This window comes from Leptonychotes weddellii, chromosome 4 (genome assembly GCF_054177405.1).
Source record: "Leptonychotes weddellii isolate Sample4059 chromosome 4, ASM5417740v2, whole genome shotgun sequence".
Taxonomy (NCBI): domain Eukaryota; kingdom Metazoa; phylum Chordata; class Mammalia; order Carnivora; family Phocidae; genus Leptonychotes; species Leptonychotes weddellii.
The window spans coordinates 169,249,965-169,270,947 of record NC_138372.1 but is presented as its reverse complement, the minus strand read 5'-3'; the positions used below and the strand labels follow the sequence as shown (position 1 = coordinate 169,270,947).

General features: G+C 62.1%; 1 protein-coding gene across 3 annotated transcripts in view; it reads left to right on the top strand.

Moving 5' to 3' along the window:
- The window catches only part of LOC115938940 (t-SNARE domain-containing protein 1), a 153,559-nt gene extending 136,126 nt beyond the window's left edge, over nucleotides 1–17,433 (top strand). For 2 of the 3 annotated variants that reach the window (XM_081816640.1, XM_081816639.1), the window contains 2 exons: nucleotides 3,821–3,927; nucleotides 17,295–17,433. In XM_081816640.1, coding sequence (XP_081672766.1) covers nucleotides 3,821–3,927; nucleotides 17,295–17,366 — 179 coding nt within the window. In that variant the 3' untranslated portion in view covers nucleotides 17,367–17,433. Of the gene's footprint in view, nucleotides 1–3,820; nucleotides 3,928–17,294 lie in introns of those variants that run through there. The other variant, XR_014144461.1, reaches the window with a different exon arrangement.
- Nucleotides 17,434–20,983: the final 3,550 nt, after the last annotated feature.

Here is a 20,983-nt window from a genome sequence, read left to right as displayed (position 1 = left end):
TGAGGGCTTGATGTGGACGAGGACGCCTCCCCAGTGTGGGTTGTGGGGGGCTGTTCTGAGGCCCCAACCATCCACCCACCCAGCAGCCCCTGCCTGGGTCCTGGGGACCTCCTGCCTTTCAAAATGGCCCCATTCCATTGCTCTTAGCGCCTTGTGTGGCCTTTGCAGGCCCCTGTCCCTTCTCAGAGGCAGTGATGCTCAATGGGGAAACCATCTCGCCTCCTTAAGGAAGTCTGTCCATGCTTTACCAGAAGGTCTCTGGGGAGCCGAGAGGTCAGCCCCTCAGGTGACCCTTGTCCCGCCCTCTGCCCCTCGTCCTGCTGCTGGATGCTGAACTGAGTGAGGTCTGCTTCTCCTGGACAGTCGGCCCCTGGCCCCCGGCAGGAGCTGGAGTCTCTGCATGTGGCTCCCTCCCTGCTGGGGAGGCAGCAGGTGCTGGGCGGCTGGAGCAGAGGTGGCTGGGGGTGGGGCCCTGCCTTGTGCCAGGAGGGGACCAGGGGCTGGATCCACAGAGCTCCCCATCAAAGGGCTGCCTCCGCTTCCACCATATGTCCTTGCCTGCGCATCTGGCGGCCCACCCGCCTCTTGCTCTTGAAGTCAGTGGAGAGACCCAGTGGTGGTTTGCCGCTGGGATAGAGAGGGGCAGGCTTGGTGGAGGCTGAGTGCCGGTTTGTCTCCCCCATTCCTCTCCAGGTGATCTCTCCTGCTCTCTTGGGATCATTCTCCACTCCAGCCTGGTCCCTGCTGCTGCTCCTGGGGCTCCCAGCTTGCCCACCTCTCCTCCGCTCCTGTATGAGGTGGAGGGATAGAGGGTAGATGTGGAGGGACAGGCCTGAGCGCAGATCGCATCCAAGGGGGCATTTGGCTACCATCCAGGAAGGCTGATCTGAGCCCAGGCAGGGGAAGCATGGACACTACTCTGTCAGATGGTGAACACAAGACCAGTGCAGTGTCCCCTTGGCTGGGCTATGCCTGGGCCGCACAGATGGGATGGCCAGGCTCCAGAGCCTCAGGGAGGCCAGCGACATGCCCCAGGTCACGCAGTCGGGCTGTGATGTGCGACCTGCTGGACCCAAGCTGCTGTGCTCCGTACAGCACGTGACCTCCCTTGGAGGCACCAGATCCATGCAGGTGGCTTGTGACGAAGCGTGTAACTGATTCCATGCATAAGCTTCCTTTAGGGGACCGGATGTGTGCAGAGGGTCAGACCTACCTCAGAGCACATCTGTGATGTCAGACCTTCTGTGGGGGGCATGGGGTGATTAAGAGCTGGCTGTGTCGCTGGGCGTCAGGGTCGAATTCTGACCCCACAGCTCACAAGCTGGTGGCTTTGGGCAGGTTACTTCCCCTCTCTGAGCCCTCTGCAGACCACGGTCTTGACAGGACCCGCCCCGCAGCTCTGGGTGAGGGTAGCGTGAGCAAAGGCTCAGGAAAGGGCGGCTGTCCTGCTGATGAGGTCAGTGCTTCTGTGTCTGCACCAAGGACGGACACCTGGGTCCTCAGCTCAGGCACCAGGACCCAGGTGCTGTCCTGGGTGCTGAACTGCTCCTTGGCTCAGATACCTTTTCCCTGCTAGGAGGGTTGTGGGTTTCTGCTGCCCTCCCACTCCCAGCTGTGAGCAATTGGAGGTCTGTTTCTCATTCACTCTGGGCCAGCTGGCCTGTGACCCATGACTACAGCTGGGGGCAGGGAGACCTGAGCCTGGAAGCAGGGCTGTTCAGATGGTGGCTGATATTCAGGCTGGTGTGTGGGTCCCTTCCAAAGTGGAATGACACTGAGGCAGCTTGAGTGAGCTGAACACCCATCCAACGCACAGCAGATCCCCCATGCCACCCTATAGCAGGACTGGATCTTCACTCAAAAAGTCATTGTGGACACCCCCCTCACCAAAGCCCAAGTTCAGTCCCACCTACTTCAGGAGGCTCCCTGACTCCCCCCCTTTCCCCACCAATCCCTTCTGCCTCTCATGGCTGAGTTTCTATGCCTCACTCTGTCCCACCCCCTGTAATGACTTTGAGAAAGTAGATGGACAGAGGATGGGTGGATGGGTGTATGTGCCTGTGGATGGAGAGCTGGGTGGGTGGATGGATGGATGGATGGATGGACGGATGGAAGGATGGATGGGTGGATGGATGGAAGGATGGATGGATGGATGGATGGATGGAAAGTTGGGTAGATGGATGGCTGGATGGTTGGAAAGTTGGGTAGATGGATGGCTGGATGGATGGAAGAATGGATGGATGGATGGATGGAAAGTTGGGTAGATGGATGGCTGGATGGATGGAAGAATGGGCAGATGGGTGGCTGGGTGGGTGGGTGGATAGAGAGTTGGGTAGATGGATGGCTGGATGGAAGGATGGATGAATGGGTGGATGGATGGAAGGATGGATGGATGGAAGGATGGATGAATGGATGGGTGGATGGATAGATGGTTGGATGGAAGGGTGGAAGGATGGATGGATGGGTGGGTGGATGGGTAGATGGATAGATAGGTGGAATAATGGGTGGATAAAAGAATGGGTAGCCCTAACATCCACCTTATGGCCCAGATGGGCAACCTGGGGAACTCATCCTTGACTTCCCTATTTCACTTCCATTGCATATTCAGTCACAAGCAGGTTCTGAGGATTCCTCTCCTGGCCTTGCCTCTGTCGTCTCTGATCCCCCCTTTTCTACTCCAGACTCCTGCCTGTCCATTGATCAGCCTTCTTCCTGATCAGTCTCCCTGTTTCTTCTCCCCTTTCCTACCAACCCCCCATTTGCTTTCCAAGTGGCCTCTTCACTACACTCTCTCCCTGCTTAAAACTCCTCACTGTCTTCTGTGCTGACTGTGGGGTGCTGCTCAAACCCCTGTACCATCCGCATCCCATCCTGTCTGTCTCCCCTGCTTCCCTACCCCCACCCCTCTCTGGCCACTTGGTGACTGACCAGATTATTTTAAGCTCCCATTTTGTCCTAGGTTCTCCCTTGGTCCCCTGCCTCCCACCTCCTGACCTGCCTGGGGAGTCCCCGCCCCCCCCCAGGACCCAGATGAAGCATCCTTTCTTCCAGAAGCCTCCCAACCCCCACCCACCCATGAATCCCAGCACAGATCTGTGTGTCTTCCTCTCCATGAGGTCTTTGATGGTGGGGCCCAGAACTTGTTAAATTACTAATAACCACAACCAGGGGTGCTTGGGTGGCTCAGTTGGTTGCGTGTTTGACTCTTGATTTTGGCTCAGGTCATGATCTCAGGGTCATGGGATCGAGCCCCCGCATTGGCTCTGTGCTTGGTGGGGAGTGTGCTTGAGATTCTCTCCCTCTCCCTTCCCCCCACTAGTGCGCTCTCTGTTTCTCTCGCTAGCTCTCTTTAAAATAAATAAATAGTACTAAAAAATAATAATAACAACACTGTATGGAACAAGAAGAAGACTATCTGGAGAGGACCATGGGTCTGGTATTTGCCGGACCCCAGGCTATGTACTTTTCATGCATCATCTTAAGTAAGGCTTTCAAATGTGGCCCTGAAGTCAGTGGCATCATCCTGTGCTTACAGAAGAATCCAAGGTGCTAAAGGGGGGCACCTGGGCATCACACCCAGGCCTGACTACCTCTGCAGCTGAGGCAGTCCTGCTGGCTCTCCTGCCTCCTGCCCTTGGGGGGTCAGGGCCAGCCCAGAGCAGCTGTCGAATGAGCACACGTGTCAGCTCAGGGCAGAGCCCCTGGCAAGGGACGGGTTCTGCCTGGGCCCACAGCCCCAAGCCAGCAGGCACCATGTGCCCCCAGGATGGGAGGCTGGGATTCCGGTCACCATGACAACTATTCTGTCTCTCTCTCTCAGCTCCAGAGACGCAAGATCAAGTGCTACTTCCTGTCGGCTGGAGTCACCGTCCTGCTGGTCATCATCCTCATCACCGCCACCTCTATCCGAAAGTAATGCCGCCAACGGTGAGTGCCCCAACTGCCCCGTGCCGTCTGTCCCTCCACCCTTCTGCTCATCTGTCTGTCCCTACGTGGTCTGCTGTGTCAAGCACGGGGTCAGCCCTGGCGGCCCAGCAGGGCACGTGGCAGGTGGGGGCCGTCTTTCTGGAGCCCCCAGCTGAGGGCAGGCCAACTCGAAGCTCCCCTTCCTGCAGGCGCTGACTTCCAACAGGTCCTGACCGGCCGTTCACGTGTTGGGCGGTGCAGCCGGCAGGTGCCGGGGCCCAAGGCGGGGAGCCAGGCCACTGGTGGGGTTGTTGGACGGGCAGAGTAGGTGCTGGGCCCCTCCCGGGCCGGGCGCTGGGCGGGAGCTGGGGCGGACGGGGACTGACCCAGAGCATGGGAAGCACCTACAGAGGCGTGCGGGGTGGGCGTCTGGGGTCTCTACGCTGTGCAACAAAGTGGCCTAAAACTCAGTGGCTGAAAACAGCAACCAACATTTATTACCTCGCAGTTTCTGTGAGTCAGGAATTCAGAAGGGGCTTAGCTGGTAGGTTTGCTCAGCGTCTCTTGTGAGGGTGCAGGTAGATATGGGCTGGGACTGCACGACCCGAGGGCCCGACGGGGGCAGGAGGATCCAGCTCGAATGTGGCTCCCCCCACGTGAGGCCCGCAGGGCGACGGGTCCCCGAGAGCCAGGCAGCTGCCACACCTGGTCACTACGCAGCGTCTCTCCGGGCCAGCTGCAATGGCGTGAGGGGCCACCTCACAGGGCATGACTCCAAGGAGGGATGGCCACGGGGCCCCCGGAGGCTGGCTTCCACGTCCAGAGCGCTGCAGGGGCTACACAAGGATGCTTCTGGCTGCAGGAGGGGGTGCACGTGTGAGGGCTGTGGCAGGAAGGGGCCTATGTGTCCTCTGGACACCCTGGGGTCCAGCACCTGGGCCCAGCACTGGGACACTGTGGGGGCTGGGGGAGGGGCTCAGGGAGGGGCAGGCAGGCCCTGCTGAGCTCCACAGCTGCCCCCCGGTGTCCCCCCCAGTCACTGTCATGCACGGTCCCCCCCCACAGCCTGTGACAGCGTTTGTGGCGGGCAGCAGATGAGCGGGGGCTGCAGGAAGCTCCGTGGACAGTCACCTCGGTCCGGGGCCCTCAGGCTCCTGCATCCAGATTTTAAGTGCCTGCTGTCTCATCAAGAGCCACCCCAACAAGGCTGGGATGCAAAGTGGGAGGCGGGGAGCCCTGGCTGTCCCGAGGCCTGTCCTTGGTGGGTAGCTTCTCATTGGGTCCACTATCCCTAAGGCTGGGCTGGGATGTCACCAGGAGAACAAGGAGCCAGCTCCTGGTCTGCACAGAGCATCGGAGGGAGTGGGGAGTGGGGAAGGGAGACGTGTTTGTGGTCAACCAGCTATGTGTGCACACTGCATATCCATCATCTTGACTGGTCCTCCCAGCACCCCCAGGTGGACAGGTCCCAACCTGGCTGAACCCTGGGGCCAGGAGGGCTCAGAAGGTCTTGGCTTTCCCTGGGAACACACCGTGAGCCAACCGCCCCTGGTATCCTCCTACTTGACGTCTCCACTGCACGGCCCCAGAAGGTCTGCTGTTCACAGTAAGCGGGACACATGGAAGCCCCAAGTGGCCTGGCTTCACTGGGGTCAGTGCAGGTTTGCTGCTAAAGTTTTGGACCTGCAGAGAGAACTCCTGGTGCTTGGAGCTTCTTGGGTTTTGGGACTGTGGGCGGGGCCTGCTCTCCAGGTGAGGTCAGTGGGGGTCCCAGGCAGGCTCCCTGCCCGGCCCCTGTGGCTGCCCTGATGGGGATGGACTATCATCCTCCGGGGCACTTGGGGAGTCATTGCTTCCTGCCCCCCGAACCCAGGTGGTCCCCAGCTGGGGCTCAGGAGCATGAGCCTGTCCCCCGCACCCTCCTGCTAGGGTCCACAGCTGGTGCCCCTCCACCGGAGGAGGGACTTAGTGGGAGGGGCCGGAGGGCACCCTGGGTGTGGGGGCCTGGGGGGAGCAGGGAGCATCTGCCCCTGGAGAGGGAGTGGGGCCCTGCTGACACCTGGATTTCAGACTCTGGCCTCCACACTATGGGAGAGTCTTTCCTGTTGTTTTAAGTCACTCCATTTGTGGTCATGTTGACCCCAGCCCCAGGAAAGAGCTACATTTGCGAGGCACCCGAGGCAGGCATGTTACATGGGGTGTCCGTGTCTCGGCTGGTGGGATGTGCGCCATCAGCACCGTGGCCCCATTCTGCAGGGGAGACTGGCCCATGCTTAGGGCTTGCCCTCGGTCACACACATTCTGGGCGCTTCCCATGCTGAGGTCAGATTTAGGGATGGAAGAGGCCTGGCAGGGGGCCCGGGAGCATCTTGATGTCTTGAAGCCATGATCCACGTCTGCATGGGAGGTGGGTCTGCAGGGGCAACACAGATGGGCCTAGGAAGAAGGTCAGTTTGGGCGCCTAGCAGATGGATCCCCAGTGATCTGGAGAGAGGGGAGGGGCTGTAATGCCTGGACCCTCCCCTTGTTCCTCCCCTGGGGCCTGGGGCTCTAATTCCTCCAGCATACCCTCTCTCCTCCTTCAGATTTCCTCCTCCCTCCCTTTCCAGGTTGGGGAGCAGTCAGGGCCACCCAGCGGCTCTGCGCCCTGGAGCCCTTCCCCGTGCCAGAGGAAGCTAAGGGAGGTTGTGGGTCAGGGGTCTGGGGCCACGCAGGAACACATCATCTCTGGCACACCAGCCAGGCCAGAAGAGAGGCCCAGCAGCCCAGACGCTGTCTGCCCGCAGTCAGCCCAGGGGCCAGGGTCTTGCGGGTGGCAGGGTCTTGTGGGGGGGCTGCCCTCGCTCAGGCCCCAGAGAAATGGGGCTGGGGTGGCTGCCCTCTTTCCCTCTCTGGAGCTGCTCTGAGGACAAAGGCAGCTAAATATAAACAGCACTTTGAGGAAGGAAAAGGCTTGATTCAAATGCAGGGGGATTATTTCCGCAGAGAAAAGCAGCCTCTGAGGGAGGAGCTCGGCTCCCTGTTCCCTGACTTGGAAGAAGCCCGACAGCCCGACAGCCCATGCACGTGCTCATTTCTGGGTGTAGGGTGAGACATGCCCTCTGGTAGCTCTGAGGGGGCAAAGGAACCCCCCATGTCACACCCGCCGTCTGGGTCATCCCCCGTGCACCCTTGCCTGCTCCCATGGCTGTGACCACCCCCATGGGCTAGGCTATTCCCCATTTACAGAGGGCTGGTGAGTCTGCCTCCCCCCTGGTCAGGCTGGGGTGCTTGCTCAGGTGGAGCAGCTGCTGCCACCAAGCAGGTGCCTCCAAGAAGACCAGTGCGGGGACTCTCCAAAGTGCCTGTGGCCAGCCTCACTCCCCACAGGGTTCCTGGACTCAGTTTACAGCAAGCGTGAAGGCTAGTCTGGGACTGAGTCAGGGCCCATAATATGACCGGGATCAGGGCTCAGGGTGTGACCAGGATCAGAGCTCAGGGTGTGACCAAGGTCAGGGCTCAGTGTGTGACCAGGATCAGCGTTCAGAGTGTGACGGGGATCAGGGCTCAGGGTGTGACCAGGATCAGGGCTCAGGGTGTGACCAAGATCAGGGTTCAGGGTGTGACCAGGATCAGGGCTCAGAGTGTGACCAGGCTCAGGGCTCAGGGTGTGACCGGGATCAGGGCTCAGGGTGTGACCGGGATCAGGGTTCAGGGTGTGACCGGGATCAGGGCTCAGTGTGTGATCGGGATCAAGGCTGAGAGTGTGACCGGGGTCAGGGCTCAGTGTGTGACCAGGATCAGGGCTGAGAGTGTGACCAGGGTCAGGGCTCAGAGTGTGACCAGGATCAGGGCTCAGTGTGTGACCAGGATCAGGGCTCAGTGTGTGACCAAGGTCAGGGCTCAGAGTGTGACCAGGGTCAGTGCTCAGAGTGTGAGCAGTGTGTATTCAGTCTGTGGTCAGGATTGGGTTTCCTGAGCCCTGGCTGGCACATGGGACGATAGGGTGGGACAAGCCAGCTCGCCCACCCTGCTTACGCCCACCCCAGCCTCAACCCTGACCTCTGTAGGAGCCCCTTCCCCACCTAGGAAAGTGCAGCTCTTTGCGAAAGCATGTGCAGGCCTGGTCATTTGGTGAGGAGACCTCTCCCTGTAGATGAAGGTCGGGGTCAGCTCAGCATGTGGGGCCCAGAAGAGGAACTTGGGGTAATTCTGGGTCTCCAGCACTGAGGTGTCTGGAGATGGACACAGAGCTCCTCCCCTGCAGCCCAGCTGGGACTCCTGGGGGCAGAGGGCCCAGGCTGCAGGTGAGCCCAGTGCCTCTCGTTCCCGGGTTGCAGTCGGCATGCAATAGTAGGCAGACAGGCCACTGTCTGCCTACTCACCGCTGTCCAGGTCCTGGCCGAGGAACCTTGTAGAAGCAGGGAAGTCCTTGGGATCTGGGGGTGTCCCCTCCCCACCATCCTCCTGAGCGCTCACGACCTCAGTGTCTGGGCCCAGGACCACTTTCCATGTCGGACTTGGGTCGCTGTGGACTGTTCGTGGGTCCCTGCGGGATGTGAGCCATCTGCGGTCACCAGGCCATGCGCAGGATACGAAACAGGCATGGGAGGGGGAAGGGCGGAGGCCCCTGGAGCGCTAGTGGGTGCCTGTCTTGGGTCCCAGGCTCCTGCTGGAGTCACAGGCTGGGCTCCAAGAGATAGAAGATTACAGTATCTAGGCAACAATCAATGAAGTATTTTTCATGCGCACAAAAAACGTAAGGGGCTAAATGGAGGCTTATAGCAAACCATGTTTTTAATGTTTTCTGAAAACCGTGAAGTATCGAGCTGAAGGCATTGATTTCCATTTGGGAAGCCCGGGTGGGGGGTTGCATGCACGCTTCTCTGCAGTGCACCCATGTGCTTTTTCATGTGTGTCTCTGCGTGTCTGTAGGTGTGTCTCTGTGCATGTGTCTGCGTGTGCACGTGTGTGTGTGTCTGTGTGTGGTCAGGAAAGACTGTTGACTGCCCGCCCCCCCTCCCACAGGCTGTAACTGGAATAAGGGACCTGAGTGTGTCACCCTGGGAGGGGGTGTCTCCATGTGTGTCCCCCGCCCGTCAGGCGCTGGGTAGGAGCCTTGCCTGGGGGTCACCTCACTGCATCTTCTCCACAGCCCTGTGAAGGAGATGTGCATGTGTCCCCATTTTTCAGATGGATAAACTGACAGGCAGACCGAAGAAGTGGGCACCATGGGGGGTAATCCCTCTGCAGCTGGGGCTGTGCCCTGATGCCGTGGAGCCAGGTCTGCAGGTGTTCCAGGTGGCTCCGGATGGGTCAGGGGGGCCCATTATCGGGGCGCCGTCATTCACGGTGGCAAAGTTTGGGGAAGCCGGTCAAAGGCTTGAGGGTCCCTCCCCTGGGATCTGGTGACTTTGGGCAGCCCTGCTTCCCCGCTCTAGCCTGCGAGCATGTCTGCCGAGGTCGGCGCAGGCCTGGGATGCTGGAGCCTTCTTTGGGTCCGGGGCTCCTTAGAGGTTGACTTAGGGAAGTCTGTCCTCTGGGGCCCAGGTCCTGCCTCCAGAGCTCCTGCTGGGCACCTGGCCGGGGTGGGGGGGCTCCTCTCGATGATGCTGGCTGTTTCGCTGTCCCCATGAGCACTACCACAGTTGTGTTCCTGTTACCACGCACCTGCTCTGGTTGATGGAGATGAGACACAGCTGGCCTTTTCATGCCGACGTTCCCATGTGGCCCTCCAGCCAGCAGGGCTGTATCTTGTCCTCCCTGCTGCCTGTCCCACGGGCCCAGCTCCGATCCGGCTAGAGGTCGGTGATGTGTCCATGTGATTGAGCAAATACCCCAGCCCCTCCCTGTCAGCCAGCTGCAGGTGCAATCAGATCCAGCACCGCCCTGAGCAGCTCACAGCCTCGGGGAGAGGGAGGCCCTTGAGGTGCTGAACGGCCAGGAGCAGAGTGGAAGCTGTTAGAGGGGCAGCTCTGCCCGGAGGGCTTCCTGGAGAAGGTGGCTCTTGAAAGCCGAGTGTTGAGAGGTGGGTATAGGCTCCTCTGTCGGACAAGGAGGAGGGCACTGCAGGCCCAGGGCACAGCCCAGGCAAAGGTGTGGAGGCATGGTGGGTGGAGCCCTGGGGCAAGACTGGCTGGGGTGGGAGTGTGTAGGGTCTTGAGTAGGAGAGGAGGGGCAGGCGAAGGGGCCGGGAGGCTGGAGGCTTCCTGGGGCACTTGTCTGGAGCAGTCCTTTCCTAGTGGGCCTGAGGGAGCCATAACCAGGTCCCAGACCCCCTTCCTCTGCATGGGGTTGCCCCACCCCTTGCTTGCACTGCCTCAGCGGCTGGGCAGATGGCCCCATGAGAAGGGCAGCACTGAGCCAGCCATTGGAAATGGCTCTCTGCCAGGAAAAGGGTGGAAAAAATAAAAGCATGAAAATGCTGGTGGCCAGCACAGAAGGCAGCATGTGTGTGAGTTGTGCAGGCGGCGTTGATGGACATGATGGAGTTTGCCAGCCAGCATAGAGAGCGGGTGTCGCATCTTACCCGTCCCAGCCCCGTGATGCCTGGGTGGGACTGGGCAGGGCGGCCGGACGGTGGCACACAGCTGGGACCCCACTGCTGGTGGGCAGCTGCAGGGCAGGAGGGCGCTGGGGCGGGTGGGCGGGGATTGTGGGCAAGCCGGTGCTGGTGGACGGGACTGGGCTGGTGGGCGGGGCGGGGATTGTGGGCGGAGCTGGGGCTGGTGGGCGGGGCGGGGATTGGGGCGGAGCTGGTGCTGGTGGACGGGACTGGGCTGGTGGGCGGGGCTGGAGTCAAAGGACCTGCCCGAAACCCTCCTTGTGGCCTTGGGTAGGTCGTGCATGGAGTCCCCGTTTCCTCCGTGGGCTCGGGACGCTAAGACCTTGCTGGGGTGCAGTGAGGCCATGGGTGCCCTTGGTGTGGCAGCTGGTGCACAGAGTTCGTGTGTTTCCTCCCTCCCCCGCCCGGTCTCGGTCTTGGTCTTCGTCCTTCTTCTCTGTATAGATGACCCTACCCTTCTCCTGCAAAGTGTCCCCAGACTGGCTCTGGGCTGCCCGCACCATGGATCCCTCCAGAAGCAGAGGTTTGAGTTCTTCTGCTGATCCCTGACACCCAGGCCTGGATAACATCCCCCACATTTGAGCCTCCAGGCCTTTGTCCCTGTCACAGGGACGGATGCATGAGGCCTGCGGGCCACTCTGGCCCCACTCCTGGAGAGAGGGTCAACCCTGTCCCTGGAGCAGCCCCTGCCCCTGCCATCTCTTTGCTCCACTTCCCTCCATCCCCCAGTTCCCATTGGCCTCAGATTTGGTGCCTACGACTCCCGGCTCTGGGCCCGTGCCCGTCCAAGTGGGCCACACGGTCCTCGCAGTGACCACAATCTCTACGAACACACAGCAGCCTATGGACTATACCAGGGCACCGGGCCCTCAGTGACCAGGAGGACGGGAGCCGGGGCCTTGCCACGATGGATGTTGGCTGAGGCTCTGAGGGCAGAGGCTCATCCCGGGCAGGAAGAAGGTTCGAGCCAGGCCTGACCCCCAAGCCCACCTCGGTCTTGGGGAGGGTTCAGGGTCAGGCCTCCCCGCCACGCTGGCATCACAGTGGCCCTCACCAGGGGCAGGACGCATGGGCTTGCCCACCCCAGGACTCTCGCTCTTCTTCAGGGGACACGCGACAGAAGAGGCGTGAGGGAAGAGCCCTGGGGCTTCACTGGGGAAGTGCGAGCCTCCTGCCCCTGCTAGGACATGAGGACACGCCGCTCGAGGGGAGACCTTGTCTGTGATGGTGGGACCGCTTGAGTCGAGCCCTGCTGTTTCCAGCCACTGAACTTTGCCGAGCGTGGGCGTCAGCTCTGTCAATAGGACAGTCCCTCCTTTAGAGCAAGGCTGTGAGGACGTGGGGAGGGCCTGACGACTCTCCTCCTCCCCCTCTTCCTCATCCGACTTCTCTAGGCTGTGGCCTCCAGAACAAAGCAGAAGGAGATGGGGTTCGACCTTCAGGGCTCCTTTAGAAGCAGGGGTTCTGCCCGCCAAAGGGAGGACACGTGGAAGGGAGCATCCTCAGCCAATGCTAACAGAGAAAGGAGCATTTTCTGAAGAGAAGGACCCTGGAGTGGGACTCAGGAGGAACCCCCTGGGGCAAAGTCCGCCAAGTCAAGTGCATGTGGCAAGGCCCTCCCCTTCAGCTGTCTCCCCGCTCAAAGCAAGCAGTTTTGCTTCTGGGTGCTTCTTAGTAATTGCAATAATAAATTGAATAATCAAGCTAAATCCACAGAAGAGAATTAAATATTAATTTCTAATAAGCTATTCAGAGAGTCACTGGCAAGGACCAGCAGAATACATATGGCCTGTGTGTCCCCCTGCCAGGCTCCCAGACCCTTCCCGCCAGGGCAGGACTGACCCGCACCAGCCTCAGTCCGGGAGGGTGACAGCGTGCCAGCCCTGGGAGGTGTTGCCGGGCCCTGGTCACTCTGTCAGGAGGCCAGCAGGCCTACGAGGCTGGCATCAGGCACATCAACAAGAGTAGGTGCCTGTGGGATCCGGCTTCCATCTTCCCGGCAGTGGGGGTCCCCATCATCGTGGGAGGGTAGCCAGCACCATTTGGAGGAGTGGTTAGCGGATGAGAAAATGATGCATCTGAAGGACATTGAGAGCAATCTGAGAGGTGGGGACAGTCCCCCTCAGGATCCCAGGGTCTGTGTGGCACCTGTTCTCCAAGAAGCCTCTCAGTCACCTCCATGCAGCCAGGGATGCTAATGGGGGGACTGGCCCCAGTTAGTCAAAGACAGTGCCCCAGGGTGGACACTGAGTATGACCTGGTCACGTGCTGAGCCCTGACCTTGGTCACACACTGAGCCCTGATCCCCAGTCACATGCTGAGCCCTGATCCCGGTCTCACACTGAGCCCTGATCACAGTCACACTCTGAGTCCTGACCCCGGTCACACTCTGAGTCCTGATCCTGGTCACACTCTGAGTCCTGATTCTGGTCACACCCTGAGCCCTGACCCTGGTCACACGCTGGGCCCTGATTCTGGTGATACTCTGAGTCCTGACCCTGGTCACACTCTGAGTCCTGATACTGGTCACACCTTGAGCCCTGATCCTGCTCACATGATAAAGCTGATCCTGAACCTGATCCTCCTTTTAAGAGATGAGAAAGCATAGGCCATGAAAATTACGTTTGGCTGCAGCAAAAAGTTGATAATGGTGGAGAAGGTAGGCAGGCCAGGGTCACATTTTAGGGGGTGGTTAATGCAGGTTAAGGGCCTAGTCTCAGTTCAGTGTCAGCGAGGCAGTGGGGGAGTTTGGAGCCTGGCATGGCCATGGCTGGGGTGGGCTGTGTGGATGTGCTGGCCCCGTGACCGCAGCCCCTGCGGAGAGACTGGGACTGAGGCGGGGGGTCTGGTTGGAAGAGGAGGTGCCATGTGCCTAGGGCAGGGCAAGTTGAGGGGCAGGCACAGAGTGGGTGGGTCCCCAGCCTGGCCTGCGTGGGGCGGGTACAGCCTGTGCTGGAGCCAGGCTCTGCATTCCTGGGGCTCAGTGAGGGCGCCCTGGTCCTGTGTGTGTGGTGGGGGTTGCAGAACAGCCGTGGGTGCCGAGAGGTGCCAGGCAGAGCCCAGCCCATGGACACCCCTGCCGCAGATGCCAGACTTAGCAAAATGAAAACAGAGCCCCGGTAATGGTGAATTTCCAACAAAGAACGAATGATCTAGTGTGAGAATGTCCCTTGCGGTATTTGGGACAGTCTTACACTGAAACGGTCCTTCCCTGCTTCTGAGATTGAAGCTGGCACCCTGTGTTTTGCCTGCGGACACCGTGGGGCCACCCGCCCCCTCCTGGGGCTCTCCTGGCAGCTGGTGTCCCAGGTACCGGGCCGCTTGAGAAGTCAGATGCCCGTCCAGCTGGGCTGGGTTTTAACAGGAGCCCAAGGCTTGAGCTGGGAGGCCAGGGAGCAGGGATGAGGTGCAGGGAAGAGGCGTGGTAGGGGTGGGGGTCTTTCTGAGCCTAACCCCCTCCCCTCCCACTTCCTCTTCCCCTGGAGCATCCAAGCAGGTCAGAGCTTGGGGTGAGCTGGGTCCCAGCTCCCCCCCCCACCAAAGGCTGGGTCCCCACCCCACAGGGCTCTTCTTAGGGACAAATGAGACAATTCAGGTGGAACCCCTGGTGTGTGCCAGGTGCTCAGTTTTGCTCAGAAAATGCAGGCAAGTGCTCTCTGTTGTACTCCCTGGGCTCAGGGGCACTGACCCTGGGCCTCGCCCGGGCCTGTAGCGGAGGTGGGGGCCTACAGGTCAGAACCCAGGGGCCAGCACCGGCAGGCAGGGCAAGGGGGCTGTGGCCCTGCGTGCGTTCTGTGCCCCGGCAGAGACCACCGTAAGGCAGATCTATAGGACCACAGCCAGGGGGCCCGGCTGAGTCAGGAGCTGGGCCTGGGAGTCCAGCCCCTGGTTCCACGGGCCCTGGGGGCAAAACACACATTCCCTTTTCTTGCAGACTTTCCAGTGCCTCCCCTCCTAAACCCTCCTGAATGCTTGGGGCCAGGGGAGGAGGGGACTCCCGCTGTCGGGGTTGAGGGCTGGGGAGTGGCCTGGCTCTGCACAGGAAGCATTTGGGGTTGGGGGAGGCTCCCCACTGCCCCCAGGGGAAGAAGAGGGGCAGCCTGCAGGACAGTGCTGGCCCCCACCTTGCAGAGCAACCTCGGGCGACCCCGAACTGCTGAGTCCTCGCTAGCCCAGGGCAGATGGGGATTGGGGTGCATACCCCTCAGGCATCTTCCATCCATCCACAGGCCCGGGGATTGAAGGCATCTCATGGGAACTGGGAAGAGCGGCCTCTGCCCTCTGGTTACCCTCTGCTGGGGAGGCCAGTATGGGCCTCACGGGTGGGCAGGGAGGTGCCCAGTGCAAGGGGGTGTGGTCGAGAGAGGGGCTGGGCTCAGTGCCCAAGGGCAGAGGGGGTGGGAGGACAATGGCAGAGGTCTGGTTGTCAGAGGATGGGAGGGCCAGAGAGATGCTTGGACCCTGCCACCCACTGTCCCTGCCCCTGGTCAGCCACTAGGAGGTGGGTCTGGGGACACACTGCCCTGGGGACCAGGAGGCTGGGTCTGGACGCACCCGGGGGCCTACAAGAGCTGGGGAGAGGGTGGGTCCCCCTACTTGCCCTCCCTGAGACCCCTGCCCTGCACAAGGCCACTCAGCTGCAGATGCCCCCACCCCCAGAGGCAGGTGGAAAGCTGGGCTAGCTCTGCACAGGACTCCAGGACCGGCTGCCCCGCGTGTCCCAGCCGACGCCTGCCGCCCAGACCTCCAGAAGGGCTGTGAGCCAGCTTGAGGGGTGCCTCCTGGGTGTTCCTCAGTTTACCATCGAGAAAACCCAGCTCTGTAGGGCATGGCCTGCACCTGGCTCTCGGGATGGGGCCTGCCTGTTGGGGGCCTCTTGTGGTAGGGCTCGGGTTGGGGGGATGCCAGGTGGGGCTAGTGAGGCCGGGGCTGGGAGGAGAGCAGTTCTCAGGGGGGTGGTGCAGCCTCAGAGAGGGGCCCCGGTGGGCTTATAGGCAGGCCTTCGGTGGGCATGGGGCAGTGTGCCCGAGTTCCCCTCCAGAGGCACAGGATCGCTGCTCCCCTCAGGCCTGCCCTTCCCCTCTCAGGGACTGGGGGTCCCCCATGGGCATGGGAATGATTTCCCCCAGCAGGTGAGAGGACAACAGACAGAGGCGCCTGGAAGGGGGCTGCATTCCCCTCTGGGGCCTCCCGTCTGCTGCTGGGCCCTGGAGCCCAGGCTGGGGCAGGGGTGCTGGTGGGAGGACAGGGGAGAGAGGCCACAGTGCCCTGGTGACCTCCACCTACCCAGGTGGTGTCCAGGAGGAAGTCCTCTGCAGGGCCCTGGCCAGTGACCACCATGGCGGGGCCGTGGCCCTTTGTCCTGGTGGCAGCAGTCCCAGGCCCTGTGTGTGCCTTCACTGCAGCACCTGCGGAACCCCCACCCTGTTCCTCCAGCTGGGCGTGGGCCGTGCAGGGGAGCAGGGCCTGTGTGCTTCCTGGCCTCGGGGCTGTGGGTGGGGCTGGTTGTGATTTTCAGCAGGGTGCTCAGGGACCCTCATGGAGAGGGTGACGTTTGAAGAGCTGACCTGTATCCCAGGGAAAAGCATTCCAGATAGAAGGAACAGCATGTGAACAGCATGAGGGGGGACGACCGCAGGCAGAGCTCCAGCAGAGAGCCCAGTCTGTGGGCTGGGGCACAAGCTGGGGGCTGCAGGTCCCAAGGACCTCAGCCAGAAAGTGGCCAGGAAGGCCCCTGAGCGGCTCTGCTGGGGAGGGGACCACCTCAGAGGAGCCGAGGAGAAACAGCACAGGGGGCAGGAGGAGGCTGTGCCCAGTGGGGCGTGGCCAGGAGCGGATCGTGGATGTGCTGAGGGTGGAGCCCACCGGGGTCCTCATGGGACGGAGCCTTAGGTGGGGGGGAGCCTCTCTGCTTTGGCTCCTGTGGTCTGGCCAGAACTTAGCCACGCCCAGGGCAGGCCACTTGGGGAGGGGGCAGCCGGGAAGGGGCCGGTGGACCAGACTCACACCTGCTTGCCAGGACTCTCATCCGTCCTCCCCGAAATCTCTGTGCTGTCAGCCAGTCCTTCCGAGGCCTGGTGCCTCTGGACCCTCCGGACCCTGGCCTGGCCTCCCCAGCCCTTAGGAGTCCCGCAGAGGGGCGTGGAGCTGGTATTTCACGAGAGAATCCCGGAAAGGCTGTGTTTAGCCTGATGCTGGGACCCAGGCAGGCGGCTAGGGTCACTGTCTGTGGCGGCCGAGCAGAAGCCCACCTAATGCTCCATGCTGTCCACGTCCTGGTGGCCTTCCTGTGTTACGGAGCTCATCATCCGGGGAGACTGTGCCGAGGGCCTGGGGCCTCCAGGCCCCCTCCCTGCCCCGGTGGCGGCCCTGGAGAAATGGGCAGGGAGATGGGATTGTCACTGAGTCCTGTGGGGTGTTCTCCCTGTTCCCCTTTGTGCCCCACGAAGAGCAGCAATGTGGGGGACTCAGGACTGGGGGCGAGGACAGGCCAGGCAAAGACAGAGGGCAGGGAGGGAGGGCAGCCCGACCAGGGCCAGAAGAGCCCACGTTGGCACCTGTGGTCCCGCGCAGCCGCTGGTCTCTTGGGACTTGTTTTCTCATCTGTGGGCGGGAGACCTGTCATCCGGGCCCACCTCCCGGGCAAACCTGAAGCTGGCAGGTGGAGAGGGTAGCAAGGCAGGGCCCCACTCCGACTTTGTGGGACAGCTGTCAGCTCCCCAAGGAAGGGGGGCATGGTGGAGAGAGCCAGGTGGGAGCCAGAGCCGCCCGCTCCCACCCTGCCGCAGCCACGCCTCCTCCCTATGCGCCCAGCTGGGAGCTGATGGAGCCTGTTGTTTTGCAGGTTGATGCCGCCACCTGGCCTGCATGGACCCCGGAGAGTTTCCCACCGGCCTGCCTCCCACCAGTGTGCTGACCCCGCCACCGTGACACCGACCTCTGGCTGGGCCTGCCCTAATAAACTCCCCACTTTGCTGGCCACAGCGCTGGTCTCCATCCGTTGGATGGGAGGCATCTTTCCTGCTCTGGGACCCCTGGAGATGGAGTGGGTGGGAGAGGCCACGGCAGGGGTGTGTGTGAGTGTGTGTGTGCATGTGTGTCATGAGTGTGAGTGTGGGGGTGCATGTGTGTCATGAGTGAGGGTGCATGCGTGTCATGAGTGTGTGAGTGTGCATGCGTGTCATGAGTGTGAGTGTGGGGGTGCATGCGTGTCATGAGTGTGCGAGTGTGCATGCGTGTCATGAGTGTGTGTGAGTGTGCATGCGTGTCATGAGTGTGTGTGAGTGTGCATGCGTGTCATGAGTGTGAGTGCGCGTGCGTGTCATGAGTGTGAGTGTGGGGGTGCATGCGTGTCATGAGTGTGTGTGCATGTGTGTCGTGAGTGTGTGTGTGAGTGTGCATGCATGCATGAGTGTGTGTGCGACGTGGCGTGGTGACATGGGTGTGAAACACGGATGGGGTGGTCCAGGGCCTCTCTCTCCAGTGCTGCCCCTCCCGAGGGGCTCCCCCAGTTGGAGCCTCACCCTCCCACCACAGCAGGCCCTGGGCCTTCCTCCCTGAGGACCCAGCACAAGCCCTCCCAGGACCTCTGTGTCCCCACTCTGGAAACAGTGGTTGGGGGGCGGGGTTGGATGCAGCTCTGAGGCCCCCGTTGCTCCGGGAGATAGAAGCTTCTGGATCTCCTGGCACCCAGCTGAGGGATGGGGCATGGAGAGGGGGTCAGGGAGTGGGGGTGGCACCCCTACATAGGAGGGCCGTGGCCTGGCCCCTGTGGGCGGGAGAGGGAAAGAGGTAACTCCTCTCATGGTGGGGAGTGGGTGCCAGGCAGGCGGGGGGGCCACGCCGAGGCCCCCAGGGCACAGCACTGGGGGAGCAGCACCCTTCCAGGCCCCTGTAAGACCCCACGGGGTGTGGCTGCCCCCAGATGCCCAGGGAGGGTGAGCTCGCCTGGGAGGGGCATTCTAGAAAGGCCTGCAGGACGCCCCTGCCTGCTCAGGTGGGCTGGAGCAGAGGGCCCACCCCTCCCCGCCCCTCCCCGCCCCTCCCCCAACCCCAGTCCTCTGGGAGGAGGGTCCGAAGCCTTCTGGATCCAGGCCACTTTGTTCCAAAGACCGCTTCGGGGTTTTTAAAGATTCTGTGAAGCTCTGCATTTCTCAGCTCTTCCTCCTCCAGGGTCTGAGAAACACCACTGCGGTGTGGGCGGCGGCGGTGGGGACAGGGGGGAGTGGACAGAGCCCCCCCAAGGCAGCACTGCGGCCGCCTCCTCCCCCTTGCCGCAGTGGCCCCCGGCTGCTGGGCTGGGGGAGTCCGGAGGAGGTGTCAGGAGCAAATTGAGTTTGCCACCTCCAGCTCCAGGTGTGAGGCGCTTGGTTTTTGGGGCAGCCGCAAGGCGCGGGGCCAGGGCTTAGCGCCTGCGTCTCAGCCCCCAGGCCCACAGCTGCTGGCTGGGCCCTGGGGGCGGGGAAAGCCCGGGTTTGGGGCTGGAGGGACCAGCAGATCCTGGTCCTAGCTAGGAAACGCAAGTGGGGGGCGGCACCCCCTCAGGGGCTGCAAGCTGAGGTTGCTGGGCGGGGGTTTGGCTCCAGCTTCATGGGTGAGAGCAGGCTTGCTTGCAGGGAGGTGGGGAGTGAGGCTGGCTGCTGGGAGGAGACAGGCTGGGCCTCCCTCTCAGGCTGCCTGACCTTGAAGAATGGGGGTGGAGGGCGGGCCAGCGCTCCGGTGGGGTCCCAGGCTCCCCCTGCAGCTCAGTCAGCACTTCTGGGTGGCCCTGGCGGGAGCAGGTGTTTTGAGGTGAGGAGTTCAGGCGGGCGGGCCGAGGGCAGCATGGGGCCGGGAAGAGGGCACCTGGGACGGTGCTGATGGAGGCCGCTGCTGCCACCAGCTGACTGGACTCGGAGCCTCCCCACTCAAGAGCGAGGTGTCGGAGTGACCTTCAGCCCCCACTGTCTGGAGCTGCCCGAGGCCAAGAGCAGGGCTGGCCATGCGGGCAGAGCCGGGAGCCTGGAGGAGCCTGGAGGAGCCTGGAGCCAGGGCCTGGAGCAGAGCGAGGCCGCCCCGCAGATGCGCCTCCTAAACCCGCCCGTCCCTCCTCCCCTGGAAGGCCCCCAGAGGGAAGGTCTCAGCAGAGCCAGGACTAGAACCCATCTCGTTCCCAGGCCCACACGATCTGTGGGAGCCCTGTGGTGGGTGGGATTGTCGCACTTCCCTTGGAGAGGGGAGCATGGGGCTGGGGCTGGGAGAGAACGCGGCTTCAGCACATAGCCGATGGACCCCAGGTGTTGGGATCATATCTCAAGAGCCCCCCAGCTGTCCCTCTCCCATTTCTCATCAGCCCACACGCCCCTGGCTGCCCCGGTCGCCCCTCGGTCCTCATCCTGCCCACTCGCGGCTCCTCCCCCTCGGGGCCTCTGGCTCCTCCATGAAGTGGGGCAGTTAGCGGCTCCGTGGCAGGGGGTGCGAGGCAGGCCTGCTGAGTGTGGAGTGCCCGGCTCAGACTCCGTCCCACGTGGCTGGGCCTGGCACCCTCCTCGCCTCGGGAGCCCATGAGGACCCTGCCGTGGGGACCCTCTGCCCAGTGGCTGGCCCCGGGCGCTTTGGGCCCCAGCTGAGCCAGCCTCTGAGGGGCCTCAGGGGAGGGGTCCCTTCAGCTCAGGCTGCATACGGTGAAAGATACACAGTCCCACTACCCTTTCCACTTCGGATACAACTCAGGCCAACAAGCAAACAAACTGACACCGGAGAGCAAGAGCGCCGGCCTCTCCCGCGGGGGATGTGCTCCTTGGCAGGTGATCAGGGTGTTCCCTAGTGCTGAGGCCAGGCCACCACCACACTCCGCGGTTCGTGGGCTGAGAGCCAACTAGCCCCCTATGGGCCATGGGGTGCTGGGGGGGCACAGAGTGGGGCTCACGGGGCTGTGGGTGCTGGGGGGCACGGGGAGGGGCTCACGGGGCCGTGGGTGCTGGGGGAGCATGGGGAGGGGCTCACGAGGAAGGGAAACAGTCAGTACATATTACAACGCTCATGGCCAGGTGCCAAGCATCCCCCGCCTGCCTGAGTCAAACAGGGACCGAATCTGCAGGTGGGCAGGCCCCGTGGGGCCTGGGCTGGGTCCCCCGAAGCCTGGCTCAGTCGCATGCCTTCTGGTCGGTGCTGGCCATCGTGGGACACCCTCACGGGGGCTCCTCCCGCGGTCCGGGCTTCCTCACGGCATGGCAGCCATCCCGGGCAAGTGTCCCTGGGAGCGCCCCGAGGGAGAAGAGGGCAGAAACCGCATCCTTCTCTGAGACCCCGCCTCCGAAATCGTGTGGCATCCCCTCCACAGCGCTCCTGCGATTGTCCAGGTCTGGTGGGAGGGGCAAGGTGACCATTTTGGGACCATACAACCTGCCCCAACTCCCCTTCATTTCAGTCTCGGCCGGCTGGAAGTTCTTCCTCCATGGTGTGACTCCGGCCTTCATTCTGAGGGTCTCAGGGTGTGGGTGTCCTCCACTGGACCACTCGAACACGCCCTGCACCGGGACTGGCTCTAGGCTC